Source organism: Rhopalosiphum maidis, chromosome 1 (assembly GCF_003676215.2).
Source record: "Rhopalosiphum maidis isolate BTI-1 chromosome 1, ASM367621v3, whole genome shotgun sequence".
NCBI classification, from domain to species: domain Eukaryota; kingdom Metazoa; phylum Arthropoda; class Insecta; order Hemiptera; family Aphididae; genus Rhopalosiphum; species Rhopalosiphum maidis.
The window spans coordinates 52,402,946-52,429,858 of NC_040877.1; the positions used below are offsets into that span (position 1 = coordinate 52,402,946).

Below are 26,913 nucleotides of genomic sequence, written 5' to 3' on the forward strand. Positions count from 1 at the left end.
ACTCACAGTTTCGCGGCGCCAGCCCGCGCGGTTTTGCGCAACTCCGGCGCACAGAAAGCCCAACGGCTCGAAACCGATTGTGTGTGTGTGTGTGTGTGTGTGTGTGTGTGTGTGTGTGTGTGTGTGTGTGTGTGTGTGTGTGTGTGTGTGTGTGTGTGTGTGTGTGTGTGTGTGTGTGTGTAGAACAATGCCGTTGATGCCGTGCGTGCGATTTTTTTTGTATTTATTATTTAATTACGATCGAAATGATATATTATTATGGCCGCCGAAAAAAAAAAAAACGAGTTGGCCGCAGCAACGATTGTATTATTATTATTATTATCGTTATATCGTAAGAGGTGTATTATATTAATATCGCGTGGTGCGTGCGACGGGACAGCCCGCCCGGGAACACGCGCGACACGCGAAATCCCGTGGGATTTGCGTATTTGTCTGCTGTGAAATAATAATAGTAAAGAGTTACAGCAATCGGCATATGTATTTCAAGTACAATATAATATTTAAAAAAAAAAAAAAAACCGAAAAGAACAAACTGCAGCGCGTAGTATAGCGATAGAGTGTGTGCGATGTGCATCATAATAATAATATTTAATGTGATGTTATGCACACGCGTACCTATGCCATTTATCATAGCGTTCAACGACGTTCTTAATTGCGCGCGTCGTCGGTCGTTTAAAAATATACGAAAAAGAGGTATAAATACACAGTACGAGCACTGTGCAGCGAGTAAGCGCACGGCGCTCGGCTAGTCGGCTGCCGCTGGCCCGGCACAAAGACAACCGATGGTCGCGGCACCGGCCCCGTATCGTGTGGTAGTCGCGGCAATTGTCCCGGGGGCCCGATTTAGGGGGTCGGCGGCGCGGCGACGTCGTCCTCGACGGCGGTGGTGGTGGTGCTCGCCGTTCCCTCCTCTTCGCCGCCGTCGCCGCCTTTTGACGATGCTCATTATGTGTCGGCGTTGCCGTTCCGCTGACGTCGTCGTCGTTGATAAAATAATTTATTATTATTATTATTATTATTATTATTATATGTGTTCAATCGAGTAGGAACGACGATGTCGCCCTCCACCGTACTCGTATTATTATTATTTATTATGCACAATAATATACTGTGCAGGCGTGGGCGGGCGTATGACGGATGATGGTTATATGGGACTCGGCGGTGGACTATGAAAATCATTCGGCCCGGGAAAACCATTTTACCGGCCCTCAAATTAGTTTCGTCCTGGGTATATTTTTTGGGAATACGTCCTATCTTAAAGTTCTAATGAATATTGCTCTCAAATTAGTAATTACAAAATAAAATAACTTAAACGTTGTACTCCTCAGAATATAATAATAAATTAAAAACAATTTACATGGTGTTTTTTTTATCAAGTATTTATATCAATTTTAATTTTTAACTATGCCAATAATTTTTTTAACGTAAAATAATAATATTCAATATATTTTTATTTATAGCCATAAAACAAAAATGCTTCTAATTATTAATTATTAAAATAACAGCCGACCGCCCATTCCTAACCATCGAGAAAAGTCCCGAAACGATATACTTTACCTACGATTTTTACACATTTCTTAATATTGTTAACATTTTAAAATTTATATTTAAAATATTTAACCTCGTTTTACTCGCGGCACGACCGACAGTTGCAAATTTAGTTAAATATTTCATTTGTTCGTTGTCGGTATGTTTTATACTAATATCTCTTTAGTGTGTGTTTGTATTTTTTCTGGGTCATATTGATGGCGCGGTGGAAGTATTCGCGGGTAACGTATAGATGGCCGGAAAGGAGCGCCCCCGCACGAAAGTTCGACCGTTGGTATCACTCGATAAGCCCGCCAGTCCATTATTTCTCTAGTTTTTAAATATAGTTTTCATTTTTTTTATACTTTCGATTTCTATCACTACAATATGGGTTTCGATACTAACAATAGACTTCAGCCAAGTTCCGATTAAATATTAAAATATTTTCTCAAACTGCGTTATTTACACTAATATTTTTTGCGGTAGTACGAAGGAACACGATTTGATTACACGTTATACTTTATTGTCGAATAATTATGGAATGAACTTATTTTTTGCCGGTAATTTTCAATATGGTCTAGTTTAAAAAATATTAAGTCTAGATATTGTTGATTTGTTTTCAACAAATGGTTTTATCAAATACGACGTACTTATTAAAATAACTTATGATTACACAATATAGACATATTATGCATATTATGTACATAAATATCAATTAATTTTTATAAGAAAATTCTGAACGTTTTTAAAATAAATAAAATAATAATATAGCATTCAGCTCTATAGGTAATGTTCTTCAGAAAATATGTTTTCCGGGTACTTATTATTAATATTTCTAGTCTTGGTCTCTGCGTTTTATGCGTGGATTAAATAATAAACTTGAATAAACATAAAATGTGGACCGAACGGATACGTTATATACTCGCGTGTGCTCCGATATCATTGTACAACGGGCAACTCCCATTAGATATATGTATGTATTATAACATTACACGACTGTTGTACAGAGCACGTTAAACGACGAGGCGAAAAGTTTGCATTACGCCCGTGACACAAATATTTTGGAATATATTTATATTCATTGCTCGGTTTCAGTTTTTTTTTTTTGTTATATATAATACGCGCGTACGTACAAAATAAAACAATTTATATTATGCGCTTTGCGAAACGGTTAAAAATCCAAAACGTGTTTTAAGCACAATGTTTTATGCATAAACAATGTTTTATTTTAACTGAAAGAATGCCGAGAGAATAATATTATTGTTTACTTGACGGAAATTCATTTAGAATTTTGTTTTTGGAGAATTTCTAAAATAAAATAAAAATATATAAATGCATATTGTAAACAATGCCAGAACCAAGGTCAAGAGTCTTGCACATTGCGATTGAAAATTAAAAAACTTTCATTTCTGAAAATTTAAAATATGAATTTTAAACTGGTATTTTTACAACATATTAATATGAAATATATTGTAATATTATTATAGGAGCCTCGGAGGAATAATGTTTTTGAAACGAAATTAATTTACTGGTCAGATGATATTTCTTGTTTATATCTTACGTAACGGTTTATATAAATATACATATACGCAGTAAATTTTATGTAATTTTTATTTGGATGTCACACGTGTTAACAATAATATTTTTGTAACCACCGATAAAGTGTGACTGCATTTCTAAATCCATATAGTTTTTGATTTTTATAGATGTGCTGCAAACGTGATTTTAATTCTACACACTTATGTAAGAGTTTTTATATTTTTAGAAATCTCGACGGTATGGTTCAAATCATGTAGGTATAAAAAAGATAGTTTTTTAGTTTTATTTAGAGTATAGTCACTCATATTATACGTGTATAATACACGTCTTTAATATTTTAACCATGGTATAACAGTGATAATCGAGTATTATATTGCCGTGTCATTATGATATATATTATAATCGCGTTGTATATTAGAGTTGTATAATGAGTCGGTTATAAAACTTTTCCTGAATTTTTTCCAGCCAAAGGTCGGCTTTCCCTATTTGTGCATTGTATGTAGAAGGAGGGAGGGAGTAGCCGCCACTTGTCTCTAGGGAGTTTTCGCCATCAGAGCAGCAAAAATATAACACATTATGTACATAATATAAATATATATATATATATATATATATATATAGAACATCGAAATGTTCTACACGTATATAATATAATAATAACACGATGTCGTTTACGCTCTGCAGTCGAGGGGAGGAGGTCTAACATTATTAAGCTATCGCGTAGGCTACATCGGTGGGGTTAAACGTTCGTGGAGGGGTGCAGTTTGCAACTAGGTTAATTTGGTTGTGTACGGTAGGTCATGGTCAGGCCAGGGATCGATCTTCCTTGGGTGCGGGTTGGAAGGGATATACGTCATCGCGTATGTGCGCGTGCGCGAGTTCGCGAATGCGTGTGTCTGTGTCTGTAGGTCGCCCAAGACGCCTGTACTCCGCCATAATATCGTGTCCCATTTATTATGATACTATTATTATAAATGTTACGTTTTTTACTCGATAGGGTTTGTGTAATATTATTTGCCAGTTAGACACATTCCGGTCGATGAGTTTTTTATTTCCGTCGTTATAATATTATTGTTTTTTTTTTTTTTTTGTTTCGGTGAGAAAACCTTTAACCGTTTTGCTCCTCCTCTTCTTCTTTTTCTTCTCCTCCGTCTACGTGCTTATTTTTTCCGCAAAGGGCTTCGCTTATATTTGTCGTCGATTGTGTTTGTTAACGCGCCAAATGACGCGAAACGTATATAAATATAATATATATAATACGACACACCCCGCACACGCTATACCGATTATAACGCGAACAACGCCGCCGCCGCGTTGCTCCGATGACCTATTTTTTGGGGTTGCCAAAATAAAAACTAAAAACTTGACGGTCGGTCTCGCAAATACCCGCGGCCCGTCTATTATACGCCCGCCAATTAAATGTTATCGCCTATTATACATGTCGGGTGTTATAATATTACGTATTTGTCTTCTCGACGACGCCATCATGGCGTTTATTCTTTCAAATGTCGTCGTACTTCACGCGCCATATCATTATATTATACTTATAATAAGTTAAAATACATTGCCCGGGTTCATCGTGTTTTACGACGATCACGGGCTAAGAACACTTATGTGTGTGTGTATGTCTGTTGTATTTATACTTAAAAATAACAATAACAGAAAAATGCGTGTACACGCTGTTTTTAGTGTAAATATCGAGTGTCGTGAACCTAATGCCAATTTATGGTCACCTTGAAATGATGATGTTCTTCTGACTAAACGTTGGTGAACAATAAAAAGCGGGAAAATATCGCACACGCGCTCACACTGCACGCGGAAGTGTTGAAGAAAAAACTACCTATAACAACATGATATATAATATCAACATCTGCACGGTGGACACTGACTCCGTCGTTCCTTACATAGACAACTGCTACCATTGTAGTTTATTTTTTCCCAAGTTCATCGGCCCGAAATTTGTTTAGTAATTCATTAAACGCATGTTATTATTGTTATTATTGATATTATTACCGTGTAGTGTGTGCCCTTGTGTCGTCGCGTCTTGACATCCAATCAGATGACACGTGGGTTTTGGATACGTTCGTTTTTCCCACCCTTTGATATATTGTATTATATAATAATAATTATAATATTGCAAGCCCAATAAGTTGTTTTATATAAATCGCAGACGGTGACATGTTTACGCCATACACAATTAATATCCATACATATTCAATTCACGTGTTCCTTTCCATGATATTCATTTAAATATTATAAAACATAATATACTAATACGGCGAGACGGATTTTCTTTTCTTAGTCTTATCAAAATCTAGTGTCGCTTCTACCTCAATAAATTGTCCACACTTGTTGTAATATTCTCATAGTATACAGCGCACTACGCACACATCATGATGTTATACTTATTGCGATGCAATTCTGCTGATTGCAAATTTATCGTCTTAACAAATAATCAAAGATCATGATGCATATAGGGGGGTCATGCGTAGAATAATCATTGAGATGATTTCAAGTTTCTTGCACTATACTATTTGTCTGAATTCATGTAAAAAAGAAACGTTATTAACTATATTATGTTATTAAATAAATGTACGATATGTCTAATACACAGACAGTTTATTGCTATGTAACATTTATAAACATGTATAATCAAAATGGATTATACAATTTTAATTTTTTAATTTCTCAAATACCTACATAATATTATTTGTGTTGTGTAATAGTTGATCAAATCGATTGTTTCCTGATTTTATGGACTCAAATAGAAAGATCTTCAAATAATTATTGGAGAAACGTGTATAAATATATAATAAAATAAAATATTAAAATCCATAATATATTGAGATCACCCACCGGTAGGTTATGGTTGATGAGAGGGTAGAGGTGTCAATGCGAATCTCATCTCAACTTCATTTTTTATATTCAAATATATATTACAACCACGGTTTGAGAGTAAGCCTTGGGCAACGTGTTTTAATTTTTCCGTGACTGACTCATTAACAGAAGAATTAGCCTGTAAATATCACAATCATGTCTTGTTTTGTGCATCACGTCACGATCCCGCGTGGCAAGGTGTTGACACGTACATTTCTATATCGTCTAACCGGTTGTCCGATAAGTTTTTGTAATCATTATCAAACACTTTGACGTCCAGACGTGCACTTTTTTCCCGGTGCAGCTGCATTTAATGCATAAAGTTGTTATCGACGATGATGCTCAGAGATTATAGTTTGTATAGTATTTATAAAATAACATAATATATAGGTACAATGCAAACGGAGTTTTTTTGACGTCATTATAATATATATAAAAAAAAATTTTAATGATGTCATGCACGGAGTTTGCGTTCAGATCGTTTCGGTACATTTTATAACACTCATTACTCGGTACATATTATATGATAGCAAAATATTTTGACGACGACAACGATACACACGATGCAATATTCGTTCGTATGTGATATCGCAATTTCACTGATATTAAAAAAAAAAAAAACTATATTATTATGTATAACGCGCGTAGGTAACGATAATAAAACGCACTCCCATGTTACGTCGTCGTTGTTTAGTATTATTATTATTATTGTATATTTTTTTGGCGTGTATCCAGTACACCACATGTCAAATGTCCCATTTTTACGATTACAAGGTTCTTGTGGATTATTAAAATCAGCGGGAACGCGTTTTAACAATATATTATTGTGTATATATATATATAACAACATCTATAGAACGTATATATAATATTATTAAAAAGAGACATGGCGGCCAACCCTAAATAATGAAAAATAATGATGATGATGATGGCGATGATTAGGCACGCTGCACCGCATGTCTCTATGATAATATTACGCGTTGTACATTCCTGTCCTACCGAAGAAATACCACGCTTTACTGCCGTGGTACGATGGCGTTGTTTTTCTTACGGCGGCGTATCGGATTTTCCACGCGCGCGCGCGAGTGAAATCGTCGGCATTGGCCTTGAGCTTCAAGGTTTTATCCTGCGGTGAAAGCGGAAAACGCAGATGAGACGGAGTGTAAAAAAAAAATTAAGACTCACGTAATAACGCGTTACGCGCGTTACTATATTTAGTTATTCTTAAAATATTTTTTTTTTCTTTTCGGATTTTCCGCCGACCGCGACGAAGACTACAACTACTGACATAGAGTAAAACGGGTAGAATTATTTGTACCAAGACGACGTACTCGCATATTGTAGGATTAGTATAAATTAGCGGTTCTTAACCTTTTTATATCTGAGTTCCATCTACGCATTTTGAAATTTTTTAAATACATACCACTTAGTCTAATAACTTTATTCTTTGCTTAATAAAAAATGAATACGCTATTTTACACGCATGGAGTCTTTTATTGGGAGTTACATAAAAATTACAATATAAGCATTTAATGCACACAAGTAAAATTAAATATAGTATATCATAAATATATTATATATTATATTTTTTTATTAATATTTTGATATTATTATGGTTTAAATACTTAAATGAGACAATTTTTGTTGTTTTGAATGGACGAGGACGTTAATATCTTATTTAGTCTTAAATAATTTCCTACATCCAATTTATATCAATTTTTTTTTGTTTATAAGAAGTGAGAAAATTTATTTTTTTGCACAGATGTTTCGATGTACAAAAAGATTAGTATCCTTTAGAGTTTGTGTAGACAACAGCGATATTTAATGTAAATAATTCCAATTTTTTATATCAGTCAAGATTATCTTTGCAGAGTAAACCTCTGAGCTTTCCATGTATATCACAGGTTGAGAAACACTGGTATAGATGGTTGTTTTGTTATTGTTGTTGTCTTTGTTGTAGTGGTAATAGTAATAGTAGTAGTAGTAGTAGTAATGACTATATAGTATTAGGTTGTAGTAGTAATAGTAATCGTCGTCGTGTGTACGTCTCGGACTCTGACGAGAATATAAAAACGAAATTACCGTCCGACCAAAAACGAGTGCACGCAGTCGTTACGGATTGATATATATACCTTACCTGTATTATACCTATTATTATTATATCATTATTATTACTATTATTATACTGTGTAGATGTATGCATCTATGTATGTATATGTATATACACACACACATATATATATGTATCTATGTGTAATACACTTCTATATACGGCGCAACCACCGCCGTCACAGACTCTTCTTTCACTTTTCAAGGTCTTACGATTCGTTACGCGTAAATGCTGCAAGTAGGTCTGATCATAATATTATACGCTCCGATCGCGCGATGTGCCGTGAATATTACGTGTATATATATTTTTATATATTTTTATACCCGTGTAACGATATTGTTGTATATAGGTATGCGAAGAGAATTATCCGCAGCAGTGGACGGGGGCGACAGGAATTGATATAGGTTTAATCCTACGCTATGACCCGCCGTCGTAATCATGGTTATGCAACAAGACACGCATCCCTGATATAAACCCATCATCCCCCTGTATATTTAACCTCATCGGTAACGTTCCGCCGTTCTCCGCGAGAGGAGATACACTAAGGCCGCGATATAATTAATTCTAAAAATGCGGCGGCTATGTACATATCATATTTGGTATAACGCAATTATGCGCATATAATAAAACGTCATTATCATCACCCGAATGTGTGAACTTATGTGCGTATTACCATTGTTGATATACGAAATTATAATGTTATATATATATTATTCTTAGAGTACCTATAATATATTAATATCGTATTAAGTTTACCACCAATCTATATTCGCCGAAAGATGATATATTATACAACAATATTATTTCTTATCTGTTCGATGGATACATTATAAATTAATATATTACTATAATATTATTAGATTTTTTTACATTTTATAAACTATAGCGATTGTTTTAAATCCAATTTACTAAATATTTTTTTTCTTTGCATTGCCCAGGTGGACGACCAAATGAAATTGTTGCAGCACTCCTGGTCTGACATGCTGGTGCTGGATCACATCCATCATCACATGCATAACAACCTGGCCAACGAGATTATGTTGCACAATGGACAAAAGTTCGATCTGCTCGCACTCGGTCTGCTTGGCGTCACCACGATGGCCGACTGTTTCGCCCAGGTCATCGACAGGTTACAGGAGCTCAAGTTTGACGTCGGCGATTACATTTGCTTAAAGTTCCTGCTACTGTTGAACCCCGGTAAGTCTTTATTATTATATAGAAGACATACACCCCTCCCCCACCTACTCGTATACATGGCTTGTCTGGAGAATTTGAAGATTTTAACGAAACTAACAATAACAACAACAACAACAGTCAAATCATAGAGTAGGTCAAATCTCCCAGATTACGTCCTGTGTACCGTGAGGTATACCGCGGGAATGAAGGTTTTTAACGGATTTTGTTTTCTGCTTTAGACGTTAAAGGGATCGGTAACAGTAAACACGTTCATGAAGGCCACGAGCAAGTGTTGAAGGCTCTGTTGGACTATTGCATCACAGCTAACTCTCAAGTACAGGTAAACGAGATTGAAATATAGTCGAATAATATTTATTACTTTTATAAGTAACGATGCGATATTTAATGTCCCTCTCGTTGTTTTTATAGGACAAATTTACCAAGTTGTTGTCCGTGCTGCCCGAAATCCATCACATAGCCACCAGGGGCGAGGAGAGTCTGTACTTGAAGCACTGTAGCGGTGGTGCTCCCACGCAGACGTTGCTCATGGAGATGCTGCACGCCAAGCGAAAATAACACAAATCACACAATATACCTACACACACCACTCACCAACAAAATATTATATTTATTACAATAATAGCGTACCTACTGTTATTATTAATATATTAATGATAATATATTACTATTATTATATTTAAATATATATATTTGAACCACACACAACACAACACCACCCCGTACACACACTCACACACACATACACACACAACGTCAAATCGATACCATCTACAATGCGAAGAAGAGACACGCGCACGCACTCCTCGCACTCGTTCACACGTAAGAAACATCCATTAAATTATTAAGATTTTTATTATTTTTACAATCGCAGAAGTCATGTAATATATTATTATTATATTATGATGATGTGCAGCTCTATAGCTGTCCATTGGGCGGGCGGCTCGAGTTAACCCGTTTTCTTTTTATCGCTTGTTGGCCCCGCTACTGGTTTATACGCACGACGGTCTTATAGACGTGAGCGAGTGTTATTTATTTGATTTTTTATAATATGATAATAATTGATAACATTAATCCGCAACCCGTCCGCCGTCCGGTGTCAAGGGGGACTAGTCTCGACGACTCTCGATATCTCGCATCGTTACACAGTCGTCGTGTTTGTACTACGCCGCGTTCGCGTAATATTCTCGCGACCATCATATTATTAATAATATACGATATATACCGCCTACCTAATAATAATGTATTATACATGGCCAATTAGGCAGATGATGTTTTACCACATCGAGACATGGAGTGCTACAAGACTCCGAATCATGTCATTCATCGAAATCGCAACAGTCGTAGTGCTCCACCTACCTACCTACCTAATACGTGTTTATGGCACTGTTATTGTTTTTTATATTATTATTAATTTTTTTTTTTTTCATTGAAACGCTATTTTGCCATTAATTTCGGTACATAACTCCGGACGGATAACAAAGCGATTCCGTAACTTCCGATAATAGTCACCACTCGCCAGTCAATTTTTATTTTCCAACTTAACCGTCTATTGCTGTCCGTTTTCAAGTACTTAACCCTATTTATTTATTTTTTCAGGGCTGATCAAATATTTTAAAAGACAAATCCCATCATCGTCTATTTGAGCGACAGCCACGTTACCATGACAACTAAATACATTTTGAGTCATTACAGAGTTACCAACTGATCTCGTCGACAGCGTCATTACACACGTACGCGATGTTGGTCAAAACTACTCGTACACACCACGTACACTGATGTACACATACACCAATACACGATTACACACTCTTACACAAATACACACCACATAATTATTAATTATTTAAATTATGTATTTTTTTTTATTATAATATGTAAGAAAAGTAATCCTTCCGATGACTAATGAAATAAGAGTGCACAATGTGCGCCCAAAAAATCCGATTATTATTAACTATGTTATGTTTAATAGTGCATATTAGAGCATAATGCATATGTATACATATATTTTTATTATGAGCGATATAGTTTGTACATATATTATGATGATTTTAATGCTTAGCTTAGGTATTTAATGTTTGGTTACCAAATCTCAAAAGGCCAGTAAAAGGAGATGTGCTCAAGGTTAAAAAATGTTAAAAAAAGTTTATATTATTAACAATATAATGCAAGCCGTTCAGTTCCTACACACACTGTTCCAATTTTAAATAAGATATTAATCCGTTATATGTTCGATTTTCTTCTTCTTTTTATTAATTGCAGAAATTTTGTTCATGAAAAAGATATATAAGTGAGAAACATATACAAAGAGAGAATGATTTCAATGAATTATGTGTGACAATATTGTTGTTTACAGTATTCGTGTGTATTATTGTAAATTGTATCATTATTTTCAATATTATTAACTCAAAATTATAAAGATCTTAATGTTTTAACCAATTTACTATATTCGCACACTCATATTTTGTTTCTTTACGATGATTTGTGTAAAAAGTAATTGTACATATACATATTTATTTATGTATATAGTATTTTTAAATATCAATTGAATAAAAAAGATTAACTACCATTGCCTCCAAAACAAGAGTACAAAATATTTTTCTAAAACCAATTCGTTATCTTTGTTAACCCCATTAGCTTTAGTTTTATCTTTCAAATTTTTTTTTTTGTTTTTTTTTCTTTGGGATATTTGGGCATAAAATCACTGATTCGGCATTCGTCTTTTGGATCTTGTTTGAAAAAAGAAAAACATTCCGTCTAAATAAATTAAATTTAAAAACAAATACCTAAAAACGTTTATTTTATTTTTTTTTCCTTGTAGAAGGTGATGGACAAGTTAGCGTTCGCCTTATTTTATATTTTATTTCCTCTACAAGTATAATATTATTATAGTTATTATTATATAACATAGTTTCATAGTTGTTTAGACTTAGAGATTTATTTATTTATGCGTGTATACATAGATTTATGGCATATATTATTATTATTATATAATATACCTTTGTGGTTCATAATGTTAGGTGTTAAAAATATTTATTTTAAAACAAATATTGTCGTTAAAAAAAAAACAATTTTATAAAACACAAGAATGAATGTATGAAACTATGAGTTACCGTTAAATTTTTTTTGTAAGTAATATTACTATGTACTTGCTCATTGTTTTTCTTTTTCTTATCTTTTCTTTTTCCTTTTTTTTTTTTTTATTCGTCATTTATGCTTGTATTGTTCGTTTGGTTTGTCACAAGCGTGCGCACACGATATATTCAGACATCTCAATATTTGATTGTATAAATCTTCACACGAACTTACCGTTCGATGTGTGTATGTGTATGCGTTTGCGTTAACGCTTCCCAGCCTCTGTCTTCCTTTACATACGCGCCCGGGGCAGTGCGATAATATTGCAAGTCTGTCAGTTTTTTTTTTTTTTTAATATTGAGAGAAGAAAAGAAAAAAAAATGTTTGAATTTCGACCAAAGTTCTACAATGTTTCCAGACATATATATGTAACTAATTTTTTTTCTCAAAAACTAATAGTTTAAAAGAAAATTTAATCATAATTACTAAAAAAAAAAGCGTCCAGGGTTTTCGTATGAATTCGTGATCAAACATTGTGATTGAATATTTTTTAAATAAAATATATAATGTTATTAATAATAATACATATATAAATATATATTTTGGAAGTATATTTCTTAATCTATTTTAAAAGGAAAATACGTTTTATTTTTTGAGATAATGAAATATTTTAAGTTTTTATTATGGTTTTAACACTGTTGGTTCTTTTGTTCTCCATCATTATAATTATTATTATTATTATTATTATATTATTAATATTACTATTATATATTTGGCATCATTATTATTATTATTATCATTATTGTATAATTATATTTTGACCCTCCCTTAATGTTTTTTTTCAACTTTTAACCGCGCTTAGAATATAAGCTATGTATTTTTATTTTTTATCCCTTAGTTTCGTATTAGTTTTTAAATGAACATTTTATTATGTATATGTATATTATAGATAAGTTACGAGAACACGAAAAATAAAATATAGATTATGTTTCTCGTTGCTTCGGAATACAATTAAACACATATTTTTAAGAAATATGAAAAAAAAATCCTGTTACCTCAATAAATTCGTTGCGTTTGTACCATATAATATATATATATATATATTATATTATAAATAACATAATTTATACATAAATATAATTTAAGCTAATAATAATTATTATTAAATAAAAAAAAAATATTATAAATACCATGTTATTAAGTGTTTTGTGTTTGTATTATCTATTTTTGATGTAAATATAGATTTACGTTTAATTTTATTATTTATGCGATATTTTTTTTTCATTCAAAACACATTATTTGTCTCGTTAAGACGTTATTATTATTACTTTTTAACGAAATTAAAAATAATTTACACGGATAATTAATGGTACAAAATTGTGGTCGAGAATGTTTCTAAAACCTGTTACCAGCGTATTATTTTTATTCGTATTATGTGTATTGATCTTAAAATATAATGTTTATTGATTATACTTGAATTTTTTATTTTATTTTTTTTTTTTTTATTAATGATACATACTAAATGGCATCGAGGATAGTTTAGATGTATGCCCGCAATTAGGATAAGCGAAATATCGTTATTGTTGAGTGATATAAAGTGATATAGTTGGATTCGAAGAGAGAAGATTTTTAAGTACTAGCCGAGTGGGTGGGTGGGTGGGTGGGGGGAGAGATAAGGCAAGGACATTTTTCTCTCGTGTTAATAATATATTATATTTTTGTCGGTTAAGATTTTATTATTATGATAAATGTAATTTTAATTGTTATATATACCTATATAGTTTATATATGTGTGTATATAAAAGCTCGGTCCGTCCGTTTTCTTTCCGACATTCTTTTCAGAAACTTCTGTCAAACCGGCACCATAATAAAATGAATAAACGGGTACAATCGATGTTACTGTACATATAGGTGCACGTCATAATGATATGCATTATGCAGCAGTGCGCTTTACACGGCAATGTGATATTATTTTTGAGATATCGCACATCGATATGTTGCCGTTGTTATTGTCATTATGATATCGTTGGCGTGTGGGTGGTGGAAAAGATGAATTTGCGACCGTCGTGCGATGTTTTGATACGGATTCGAGACAGAAAGTCGTGTATATATAGTAATATATATTGTGAGTACCGCGAGTGTTTGAAGGAGTGTTGGAGAGGGTTTGGTAAACTGTTAATAGGTCGGATGTTTATTATTATTATTATTATTGTGCGATAGTATTGCGTGTGCATATATACACACATATATTTATAATAATATGACGAGTAGAGGACAAAATTGAGACGGGCGAGTGATGCAAGTGTATGTGAACGGAAGGACCGCTAATAATAAAACATATAATATTATATTATATAAGCATGCATAATATTATGTATTATGTCAGCTATACTTTACTTATGTCGCACGCGACACCACCGGCCGATATATTATATTATTACTATTATTATTATTATTATTGTTATTATTATTATTCTTATTATTATTATTATTATTATTATTATTGTACTTGTCGAGCAAAATTGTTATACTTTTGAAATTATTATAATCGTCGTTGTCTCGTCGCATATAGTTAGGTATCTAACTGTAAAATGTAATATATAATAACGTCCGTTTTTCGCACGTACGATTTGTTGTCGGTTGTGAACTTGTAAACAATTCAGTAAATGTACGCGATATAATATACGCCCACGTATATAAATGTATATATATATATACATAATATGTATTAAGAAAAACGGTTTTGTTCATATGTACTCGTATATACCTCTATACACACGTAATTATATGCATATAGGTACTAATATTATATATTTATATATATTATGCAGCGTATACGTGTTGCGCTAACCAATATATGTTGTAAGTTAACCGATTAAACGAAAATTAATTGACGTGTTCTGCGTGTAATTATTATTTTATTTTTTTATTATTTCCCATTTCATTTTTTTTTTTTTTGCATTCGTTATAAGTTTCGTCCATCGCTATTTATTATGTTATTTTATAATAGGTATGACTATTTATATATAGAGGTATTATTATGTACAGCGCTTGTACCGCATAAAACCCATACACTGCACACCTTTCACTTTATTGGTGCCTACCTATATAATATTAAAATGTATATGGTAACGAACGCGCGTCCATGACACGTTCGAAGGTCTTAGTATTTATTATTATTATATTATTCGCCGTCGTCCTCCTAAAAACGTCCATGTCCTAGTTTCGGGACGAGATTTTGTTTTTCAATAATTACCGTCTTTATTATCCTCACACACACACACACACACACGCACAAAAGGTCCCGCAATACCGTATTTCGCTTTTCGTGAGATTTTTTTCTATTATATTTCATTTATATTATTTTCCATCTCTCACATTTAAGTATAATATACGAAATACCGTCAGAACTTTGACGTTTCACCTTAATGGTTTTTGTCAATCAAACATTTTTGTCATAGTGATGACGTACCTATAAACATTTGGTATATAATAGGGTATGTGATACCAAATGGTCCTAATGTACAAGTCCCTTCATAATCACTGTTGTGTATCGTATACGAAACCCACGGCGTGGGTTTTTGTTTTGCTCAGAGCTAAGAAAAACGTCGACAATCGAGTTTTATTAATTGTGTATAATGTGTTATTCGTTTATCGTAATACATGACAATAGCGTAGCCAAGGGGTCAGCCATAAGGGGTCTGCCCACACCCAATCGGCGGAATATGACAGTGTAGTCAAAAAATATTAACTACTTTTATAAAAATAATCTATTAGAATGAAAGTTTTAAATTGGACATAGACATAATAATACTCGTAATATCATAAATCCATAAATTCATAAATATTACTTATGAAAAGATTTAATCTATTACAACTTACAACTAAATTAAAATAAAAAGTTATTAAAAATATTATTTATTCCGGTAGGATGTGTTTAAAATTATTTGTCTGCTCATAAGTTAAAAGTTCAAAATTTAATTTTTAAAATATTTTTTTTGCCATCTTCTTTTAGAAATCTTGGATACGCCCACTGATGTATGGGTTATATGGATGTACTGGTACCTATCTACCGATAATTATTGTAATAATCGCTGTATAAATGTTAAAATTATATATTTTTTCATCATTACAAACGTATGTCGTTGTTGTGCAGTTTATTTTGCTTTTCTCGAACACTTTGCAGACGCGCAGGTACCTACTAAGTTTTATGTAATTGTGGGACGGTTTAATATTATCCGATCACGATCAAGTTTACCTTGTGAAAAAAGGTTGAAACTCTGGGTTTACTACAACTATAGTTTTAGTGCCTTAATACACGTGCGTTTTTATATTGGTATACATAATATAATACTTATATGGGCATTGGCGGTGATTTGCACATGCTCCTACTGTAAACAATAAACGACGACGCGTGAGCCGAGCAGATTTTTAATAAACTATATAAATCTTTCCGGAAACTCCGATTTCTAATTGGACGGACAATGGTCTGCGAACAGTGTATACATATTTAATATGTCATGCGTATTACCGAATTGTCGTCGGAACTAAGTACCGAAGTAAGTTATCGAACAGAGGCCTGTCACGTTGTTAATTACCATCACAGTAATACATAATGTAAATAGCTGCACTGGTATATAAATATGCAGTGCTGGTCTACAGGTTCGACAGTACCTACATCAATATCTATATGTAATGACATTAATAATAATAATATTCAATAGTGTACGACTGCAGAAGAACGCTACATTGATTTGATTTCATTGTCTTAAACATAAAACAATACGGTCAATAATAATTAATAGTTATATAAATGTTATACATACGAATGAAACTCGGCGTTTACGTAAAAAAAAAAAAATACGTAATCTAGTCTGGCACTCCTGCAAAGTTAAGACTTTATGTACTTGTATTGTGATTTGCGGGTTCACACCTATCACTAATGAGTATAATAAAATAGAATAGGTACCTACTATAGTTGCATTGTGCATAACATAATTACCTAATAAGTAATGACAATATACCTATATACATGATATACCCGAATAATAAATATACACGAACACCAACGTGTTAGGATTCTATCTCGTTTAAATACTTTATTTAGATATATTATTATTCTGCAGTCTTCTGGTGATGTCCGCTGTGTTGTGGATGTCGGAGGGTATTACATTCAAATTCGAGTACAACATTTTCAGGCTAAAATTGAAAACTTGCGTGCAAGTCACTGAAACACCTTAGATTCGTTAATAGGGAATTATTCAAGTGTTCTAGTTCTCTAAAGATCCAGGACTATATGTGTTCGGTATCTCTTGGAATACCTATAAGAGACTGTCTGTAATCCATACATACCAACTAAAATTTAGTAACACATCAAACATTTTTGGAATTTGTCGCCTTTAGTATAATATACGTTGATTCAAACCGACAAAATCATCTGGTAGAGTTGTTACATTTTAGTTATTGTCTTGTCAGGGGCGGATCCAGAAATTCATCAAGGAGGGGGGGTAATTAAAATATATCCATCAGATACTATTCATACCTACTTAATAACATACTTATTAATATAAACATTAATTACTTATATTATTTACTTATTATAATATTCACCATTTAGAATTTATTCTTACAAACTGGTATTAATGACAACATTTTTATACTTTTATAAATTTATAAAATTTAAATATAATAAGCTCAAGGGAGGATGGGGGTATTTATCCTTTTACCCCTCCCTTGGATCCGCCACTGTGTCTTGCATAGGAGAAAACGAAGTAATTTAAAGTTTCCATTTAGACATATTAATGGAGAAGTTAATGATGTTTTTGTCCTGGTAATTTCTTTCTAGAATTTAATCTGGGGTCCCGCAGCTTTTAGTTTCCAAAACCTTTTTCCATTCCGTGTTCTATGTAACAATAATTGTAATTATTTGACTAATAGTTCTATTGTTATAATTATACAGATTCATGCCTGTGGGCTGTGGCTATGTCTCATATTTGAGATATTTTGACGGTAAACCAAATTGACCATCTTCGTTCCTCGGGGTTTTGCGTAGTTAATACAATTATTATGTAAATATTCATCGTATAGTCTTTAATCTTTATGTTAATCGATGTAATGAATATTGTAATGTAATTAATGTACATGAACATAATATACACATAATATCATATTATAATAATTTGACTCATTCCGAATTTAAACATAAGTAAATACCGCTTATTAATCGAAAAATAAACTACTTACTTTAATACTAGCCTAAACGATGAGTATATAGTCACTAGATTGATTTACCGCTAGGTACATTGAAAAAATGATATTATATGGTATATAATCTTAATTGTCATTACTACTTATTGGCGTGAGCTGTGAATCGCAATTTTATAAGCCGTCATAAGATTAAGGACTTTAATTCATAGTTTATATTAAAAATAAGATGAATATTGAATAATGATTGGCTAAAAAAATTGTTTAGAAAACACTTTTATTGTGATGTACCTAATAATGAAAATTGAGAATTTTACCATTTAAACGTTTTAAACATATTGTTGAAATTTGTTTCGATTTATATTTTTGTTGATAATGATAACATTTGGTGCTGCAAATAGAACAAACCGACGTTTTAAGTGTTAACGACAGTTTGTTACGATCAAAGAGAAAAAACAATCTACTAAACCCACGTGTGCAAGTAAATATCATAGGTAGACTATATCTACCTAATGCACGTGTGTGGTACCAGAAGCTATGTATTTATGATATATTATCGTATTAAAAAAAAACCGTCTATACGCGCAAGTCAAAATATATTTACTTTGAAATGTGATGCGCGCATCGGTTCCACAGCAAAATCGATTATATTATATTCGCGCGTCGATCGTAGCTTTTATATTCGGAAGGTCGCGGTAGATCATATTATTATTATATGGTATTGCGACGTCGAACGGTAGTCACCAATTATTGGTGTGACGAGTACTTATATAATAACTTATTAAAATATTGTCATTGTATCGGATCCTATACTATCATTATGCTGCGAGGTTGCAGCTTTTTACTAATTATTTATTACCTATGCGTATATAATATATAATACCTGTCTTATGCACGGCAAATATACGCCTTACCCTCAATTATACGTGTATAATTGACTATTATTATATCCGTCTGCGGAGAGCCGGTTGCGTGTGTGCGTCCGTTTGTATTATATTATCATCCCTGCGTAAAAAAACAATTGCCCCGACTCGTTGAAATTATTGCAATTATTATTCGTGGGTATACTTATTACTTATTAGGTTAGTTATGTTGATACGTTCGCAAGACGGAGACAACAGACAACGCACGCGGTGAGGGTGTGGCTTTAAAGGACGTCATACCCACGTGTGGAGTACAGGAGGGTGAGTGATATTTATTGCTGTTGGTTTTATATAAATAAATGTTGGCGCATAACCATTATTATTTTTGTGATTATATCACTACTATGCATATGCCATCACTGATCGATCGGACGTAACGGATATATTAACTTATTCAAACGTGTCTTATTGCTTGCTGAAATATGTTTAGCCTGTCAGAGAATAATGCATACATTTGCATGAGTGATTAGTTTATAAGTATTGGAATACCACACCCTAGACTCATGACGTCCATATAGGTAGTTTTATTACCGGAAACCTTTTTTTTTTATTTTTTATTGAAATTCTCAAAATAAATTTACATCGAAATTCTGTAAACTGTAATCAATAATTGGTTTTTGCGTTTGTAATGTAAAAACTTTCAATTGATAAAGTTAAAAAATTAAAAAAAAAACCTTGTCGAAGAAGCAATTATCGTAAGTAGAATTTTGTATGGATAATGGATGAGTATGTATACCAATATTATACATCATATCAAAAATTCAACATATAATACTTACTTGCTCACTATTTATTGCACCTATCACAATACTATCAAATATTATCATGTAAATTAGACACTGACCTAATCATCATGTATAACGTATTTTAAATACTCATACTGAAAATTGTTATTTTTATTATTATATCCTGTATAGTGATACAGGACTAGACATTGTTTACAGAAATTAGTTATAAGTGTGGGAAACAAAGGTACGGTACAGCGATGTTTATGATTATAACAATATTTTACCTATTTTTACCTTTTGTTTATATTTATGTGTTTCCTGGAAAATTGTTGTTTTGGCTTACGAACTATTGCATTCGCATTGACAACATATTTTATGTACGTGTGTATATTTACTATTTACAGTTGCTTGAAAATAATCGATTATAACAGAAAACCAAGTATCGGTGGTACGAGATGTATCGTGATTGATGTTATTATAAGGCACTCGATCGGACGAATTTCTGCTTTTGATTAAGTACTATGAGTAAAATAGTGAATACAATTCTATACATTATATTGGTTCGGGCAATCGGTCTCAATCGAGAATAACATATTGCACGGACGCGTGCTTACATAATATTTTGGAATCGATCTTTCAGTTATTCCGAAAATAAGTTGTTATAACCGAAAATCATCCGACATAGTTTTAATTTCTCCAGTAGCCTCGGAGCTTCGAATGGAGGATATCGTGCTACGAGTGGACGCACGACATGGTTTATCACGAATCTGACGATTCTGACGGACCTGTTCAACGGCGATGAGCTGATGACAAATGAGCCCTGACTTTCATTAAATTGTTTTCCTACTCTACACGTTTTTAATTTTTCTGGTGACACAATCGAATCTTCATAAGGATTATAATATCAATTATAGGATATTTCTGTATTCAAACTAAACTTTGTGTTGGCCATTGGACATATATCATTTCATTTCGGCTCAGGGTACTGCAGGGTAGTAATATGGTGTGTTACATAATTAAATCTGAAAGTATTGATAAATCATTGCATCAGAATTGCGATTCTGGTTAGAACTATATTATATTCTGAACTGCATTTGTGTACAGCCACACAATTGCTGAAGTTTATCCTAAAATGTTTCGTATCAGTAGTTTTTTTCTTAGAAAAAAACCCTCTTCAAGTAAGTACCGTCCAAATTAGATTTTAGATCTTTAAAACTGTTACATAAAACTTTTAGAGCACACGTCTTCCAAAAAAACTGTTCACAGAAAAGGGTACTAAAAAAACAACGTAATAAAATATTATTGTAAATAGTATAAGCTATACATTACTTATTCTTATCGTTCCGTATTCAGGATCTAGAAAATAATAAAATTTTAAATTTGTAATACTTAAATATTGAATTACAAGAGTATCTGTTTAAAACAAATAAATTATAATAATTATAAGTTTCAATACGACCTTGTAATAGGAATATTTTAAAAAGAAGTACACAAAATATATTATATGAATGAACTAATTCTATTATGAAGGATATTTAAATTAGAGAGTACGTATATATACTATAGTATATTTACTCGTAAAATAATATTAACTATTGAAAGGAACATTTATTTTATCCGGCGTTTTTGCGCTTTTGTAAATAATTGTAATTTTCAGATTATATAATTTATATTTAAGTATGTATATTATATTATATCGTATAATTTTGTAATTATATATGTTATTATGATTTAAGTTAGGTTTACACCTTTATTATTATGTAATCAGATATATGTTCAGAAAAGAGAAAAATTAAAAGCTTCACGGAATTTATCAAAATCTGGCCGGTTTTCTTATTTAACACTTAACCCGGTCTCGCAGTTATGTATGGATAAATTACAAAAAAAAAAAATAGAATGGGGTTTGTGTTAAATATTTTAATTTAATTTATTATTGTATAATATGATATAACTGGTAATTTAAATTAGTCATTTTAATTTCACCTCACCAACAGTGTTTGCAGATTCGCATTCAACGTTTATAATATTATGTTATATTATTATACAGCAAAAGGTGAAAATACTAATTTTAAACAATATTTTATAAGTAATTAAGGTAAATAATTTGTTTGTCCACAGATGTTTCTCATACATCAGTAAAATAATTAATGCTTTGCAAATTTCGAACCATGATATTATTTGCATTACAACATTTAATATTATTAATATTATAGGGGCGACTGACGTTAGAAGTATAATTTGGTTGTTTAGCACACTATAGAGATAGCTGGCAGCCGCTATAATCACACATTCGCGTGTCCTTGGCTAGGCAAAAACTGGAGCACAGTGTTTCGGCATAGCCGAAAGCAACGTTAAAAACTCGATTATGGATTTTAAAACCTCCAGTTTTTTTTTTTTTTTTAAACCTGATATATTACGTGGTTTTTATTTGTTGCTGCGATTTTTTCGACGTTGTTATCACGACACTATAATATATATTGTACATTATAAACGGATATTTTTTTCTTAAGTTTATTTCTCGTAAACTTGTCGTGCTATATGTATTATACGCGTTAAGCGAAATTTTTGTGTGTGTATGTGTGACAATGAGTGAGAGAAATAAAGAGAGAAAGATGGACCGAGAGGGAGGAACTCAAGTGTAGAATTCTTTTTTCGTAAACTTCAGATGTCGGTCTAATAGCCCCCTTGAGTCCAAAAGTGGTCTTTTAATGGGGGTCAAACACTGGCAAAAGTTTTATACTTTAAACGTGTACGAAAAATAAAAATTATCCCACGCAGCCCAAACTAGTGAATTTCGCACATATGGTTATTGTTTATATTCCATGAATTGTCGACGGTTTTTAACATAATTTAATATGATATTTAATAGTATACTGTATAGAATACATCGTCAAACCCTAATAAAACTATAAAAGATATATACATTTTTTTTAACATTGCGAATTCTTTGAAAAGTTCTATCAAGATTATATTGAATAATAGATAGATGAGCTTTTAATATACCAACATAACTTGATAACACATCAAAGTTTTTAATAATTTTCATATAAATATTTAAACTGAAAATTCAGCTTTTATACTTAACTGTGAAAGTAGAAGTATATATGAAGTATATGTACTCTATAAAATATTAAAAGCGGAATTAACTATTAACTGCTGCAATATTATAAAATGTGTAGATACAAAGTTCAAGGATAGAATTCAAGGCAATCAAGAATAAAAAGTATACATTTGTGTAATATCGTTGATCCTATTCGTACATAGTTATATGATGTGTATAATATTGCATGTATGTCACTATTACTATTGAAAAAATTCGTATTTAATAGTATCATGGAAATTGGTAACAAATATTCATATAATTATTCAGAAGACGTTTACCATAATATGCTTTCACATACGATCTTTGATATAAATTGAATACTAAATAAATACTTTTTAACTATTTGAAATTAAGTATATAATACATTTAATTGAAGTCAAGCAAATACATGTAATAATTGTTTGTAATCTTGTTGAACAAAGAAAACATTAAATGTTTATTTTTATACGAAGATTTATCCACAAAAAGATCAAACGATTAGAAATTGAGTAATTGATATACACACAAAAATTGTAAAGAGTATAGTTACATATTATTATAATATTACGATATTACTTGTATGTATGTAAATTATACCTGTAATAATAATATTATTAATATTATTGTTGAAGTTAAAATTATTGTGATTTGTATTTGTTGTTTAGTTTGATTATTTGATCATTTTATTTCAATTTAATATATATATATAATTAATATATTAATTGTGAGAAATACTATAAAAACAATTTTATCGTACAGATATTTTGACATTTTTTTAAATTATTTTTGTGTTAAAGTATTTTATTTTGTATCATATAATTCAGTTTATTTTTAAATTGTTTAAATTGAAAAAAGGTTGTATATTTTATTATATTAACAATAACGCTTCAAATGTCTTAAAAAAAAAAAAAACTAAATCCCTGTAATGTAAAATTAATTAGGTAGACATAATAGAAACGCGTCTACGATCTATACTCGGGGGAGAAAGTAATATTCTTACGCGAGAATAATATAAAATAAATTAGAAAACTATTGAGTAATAATTTAACTAATTACTTAGTCAAGTTTTGAGTTTAATAATTTGTTAACTACAACGGGTGCATAATTAGTAAAGAAAAGTTTTGTTGTTCAAAAAACATAAAGTTCGCGTTAACATTTTGTATAAACTTTAATTTGGACCTTGTTTGATTATATACAACAAAACAATGTGAATAGCGATCATTATAAACATTTTAAGTGTGACAATTAAACTAGAATTTATAAACCTGCAGGTTACACAAACATGTTGCACTTTTTTCAGACATTTTGTTTTTTTTTTCTTAATGCTACTATATGATGTCTTTACCTATACGAAAAACTGTAATATAATAATTATCATTTTATTGTAACCATTAATATTTTACACACATATGTGTTACGTCACTGTGGAATGATCATTGTTTAGTCATCGCTCGTTTTATATATTTCTTCTTATATCTATACGTCCGAACAAAGAAACGAGGTGCAGAAAATCCCATAGCGCTTGTAATGAGATGAAAATACATTTTCGTCTTACTTAATAATGGCTCGAAAAATGGGGATTTATATAGATAATATTTTATACACATATAACTCTTATATGCTATATTATTATCAAGTTCCAAAGTCAAATTTGCGAGTTTCGATTTAAATCTTCATTTTTACGTAACCTAACCAGCGGATTTGTTTTCGCAATGATTTCCGTTCTTATTTAAGACATTTATCATGAAAGATATGGTATATATCAATTTTGAAGGGTTGATAGATAACGAACGGTAGGTTTCTTAATCTTGCAAATTCGACTTGGTTCGTCTTGTTAAAACGCGGTGAAATATATAATAATATATCATCATGGTATCTATATCTATATGATAGTAAGAAATAGCATCGTTTCACGCGTTCTTGTGCAGTCAGCGTAATATCATATAGAAATTCCGTAAACAAAGAACACCGAACAACTAGTATAGGTACGTGCATGCGTGTTTCTAGTGTATATTATATAATAATATTGTCTTTATTTTTTTCTACTATCGCGTGTTTGCTCTTTCCACCACTCTTTAGTCTTTTGTCACAGTGTCGCGCGCATTTACATCTGTTTCGGAAGAACTGGAAATAGCAATGTGTACCGACCATTATAAAACTTTCTCTTCAAACGAACGATCGGGTAAAAATATAATATTCCATCATACGCGCGCAGTAAAATGTATTTCCTTTGTGTTCCCGTAATCTTTTCCTCCGTTTACATTCGTACATAATATCGTACACGTGTGTAAACTGTAGACAGTGTGCTCGCATCTTGTGTCTTACACACTCCATTGATCGTTTTCCAAATATAATATCTATATATATATTAAAATGGGGGAAAAAAAGTTGGGACAGCTAGGAGGATAAAAATGTGACGCCGCTATAATATTGAACGCTCGCGGTTCACAGTGTACATGGTGTACATAATATAACATGCCGATCAAAGCGCAACAGAACTACTGTCAAATAAATAAATGTACATGGTAAATAATGCAAAAACGAATTTACGGTAGGCGTTTATGCGTATATCCTTCATCGCGGGTCCTTTTTTATTTTGTCGATCTTTCCACGGGGGAAAGTTTATGGAAGCTTCCGCCGCCAATAATTACCTATCCTGCACTATAATAGCGTGTAGAATATACCTGTTCAAGTTCACGTCCAAGGGTTTTTTACATTAATAGAATAATGATTTTTTTGCTAATTATTTTAGACGCTTCGGTGGGCGAGCACTCTTCAACGGGTGAACTATATATATGACGGTATATTCGGCGAACACGTCATTATACGAGCGTATTATATACCTAAGTAAAGACTGGCAGACAGGCAGACAGGTATACAAAACAGACAGGCAGACAGATGTAACATAAATAATCCACTATTAAACAGAAATGATTATTTAGGATATAATCTATTTAATGCTGTTTTGTTTTGTAGCAGTTATTGTTTGAACCAAACAATACGGGGTGGTTTTGCGTTATGATTAAACGCTATGCTACTTGGTCGGAACTAATGTAAAAAATACATTAAACGCGCCAACCATCATCATCAAACACCGCAATATCATTCACACAAGATATCGCATAACACTTGTTTCGCGTGTAAATAACAACACTTTTGACGTAATTGTTTACATTTTTTTTGTGGTTTTTTCAAAAATTAAATTAGAAAGGTTTTTGGTTTTTATTATTTCTATATCAAACATACCCGTTGTATTTTTAATGTTTATCATCCGTACATAATGAATCTGTGTACCTATAATAGATTTAAATTGGCGTTTAATTAACCTCTATTATGATATATATGTTATAGCTCCATATTATTTTACGGGTATCTATCCGAAAAATATTTTGTCAGGTTTCTATCTGTATAGGAAAGTTGAAGTACCTAGGCGTGAATGACATTATAGACCACATTAAGATAGTATAAAAGTAGAGGAATGTCAAGTAAAACTAGATGCCAGTAATCAACCATGAAATTAGGAGGCACCCTTAAACACAGAAATAATTAATTAATAACACTAGAGAACGTCTAACATTAGAAGCTAATAAAAAATAAATATTATGATAACGACAATAAGAATTGTATTAGCCATAGTTAATCATTTACTAGTTT

At 31.7% G+C, this 26,913-nt stretch overlaps 1 protein-coding gene across 1 annotated transcript in view; it reads left to right on the forward strand.

Moving 5' to 3' along the window:
• The window catches only part of LOC113548091 (nuclear hormone receptor FTZ-F1), a 61,752-nt gene extending 50,222 nt beyond the window's left edge, over positions 1–11,530 (forward strand). The window contains exons 7-10 of the mRNA XM_026948761.1: positions 8,992–9,250; positions 9,469–9,569; positions 9,659–10,069; positions 10,847–11,530. Coding sequence (XP_026804562.1) covers positions 8,992–9,250; positions 9,469–9,569; positions 9,659–9,805 — 507 coding nt within the window. The 3' untranslated portion in view covers positions 9,806–10,069; positions 10,847–11,530. The remainder of the gene's footprint in view (positions 1–8,991; positions 9,251–9,468; positions 9,570–9,658; positions 10,070–10,846) is intronic.
• The last annotated feature ends 15,383 nt before the right edge of the window (positions 11,531–26,913 follow it).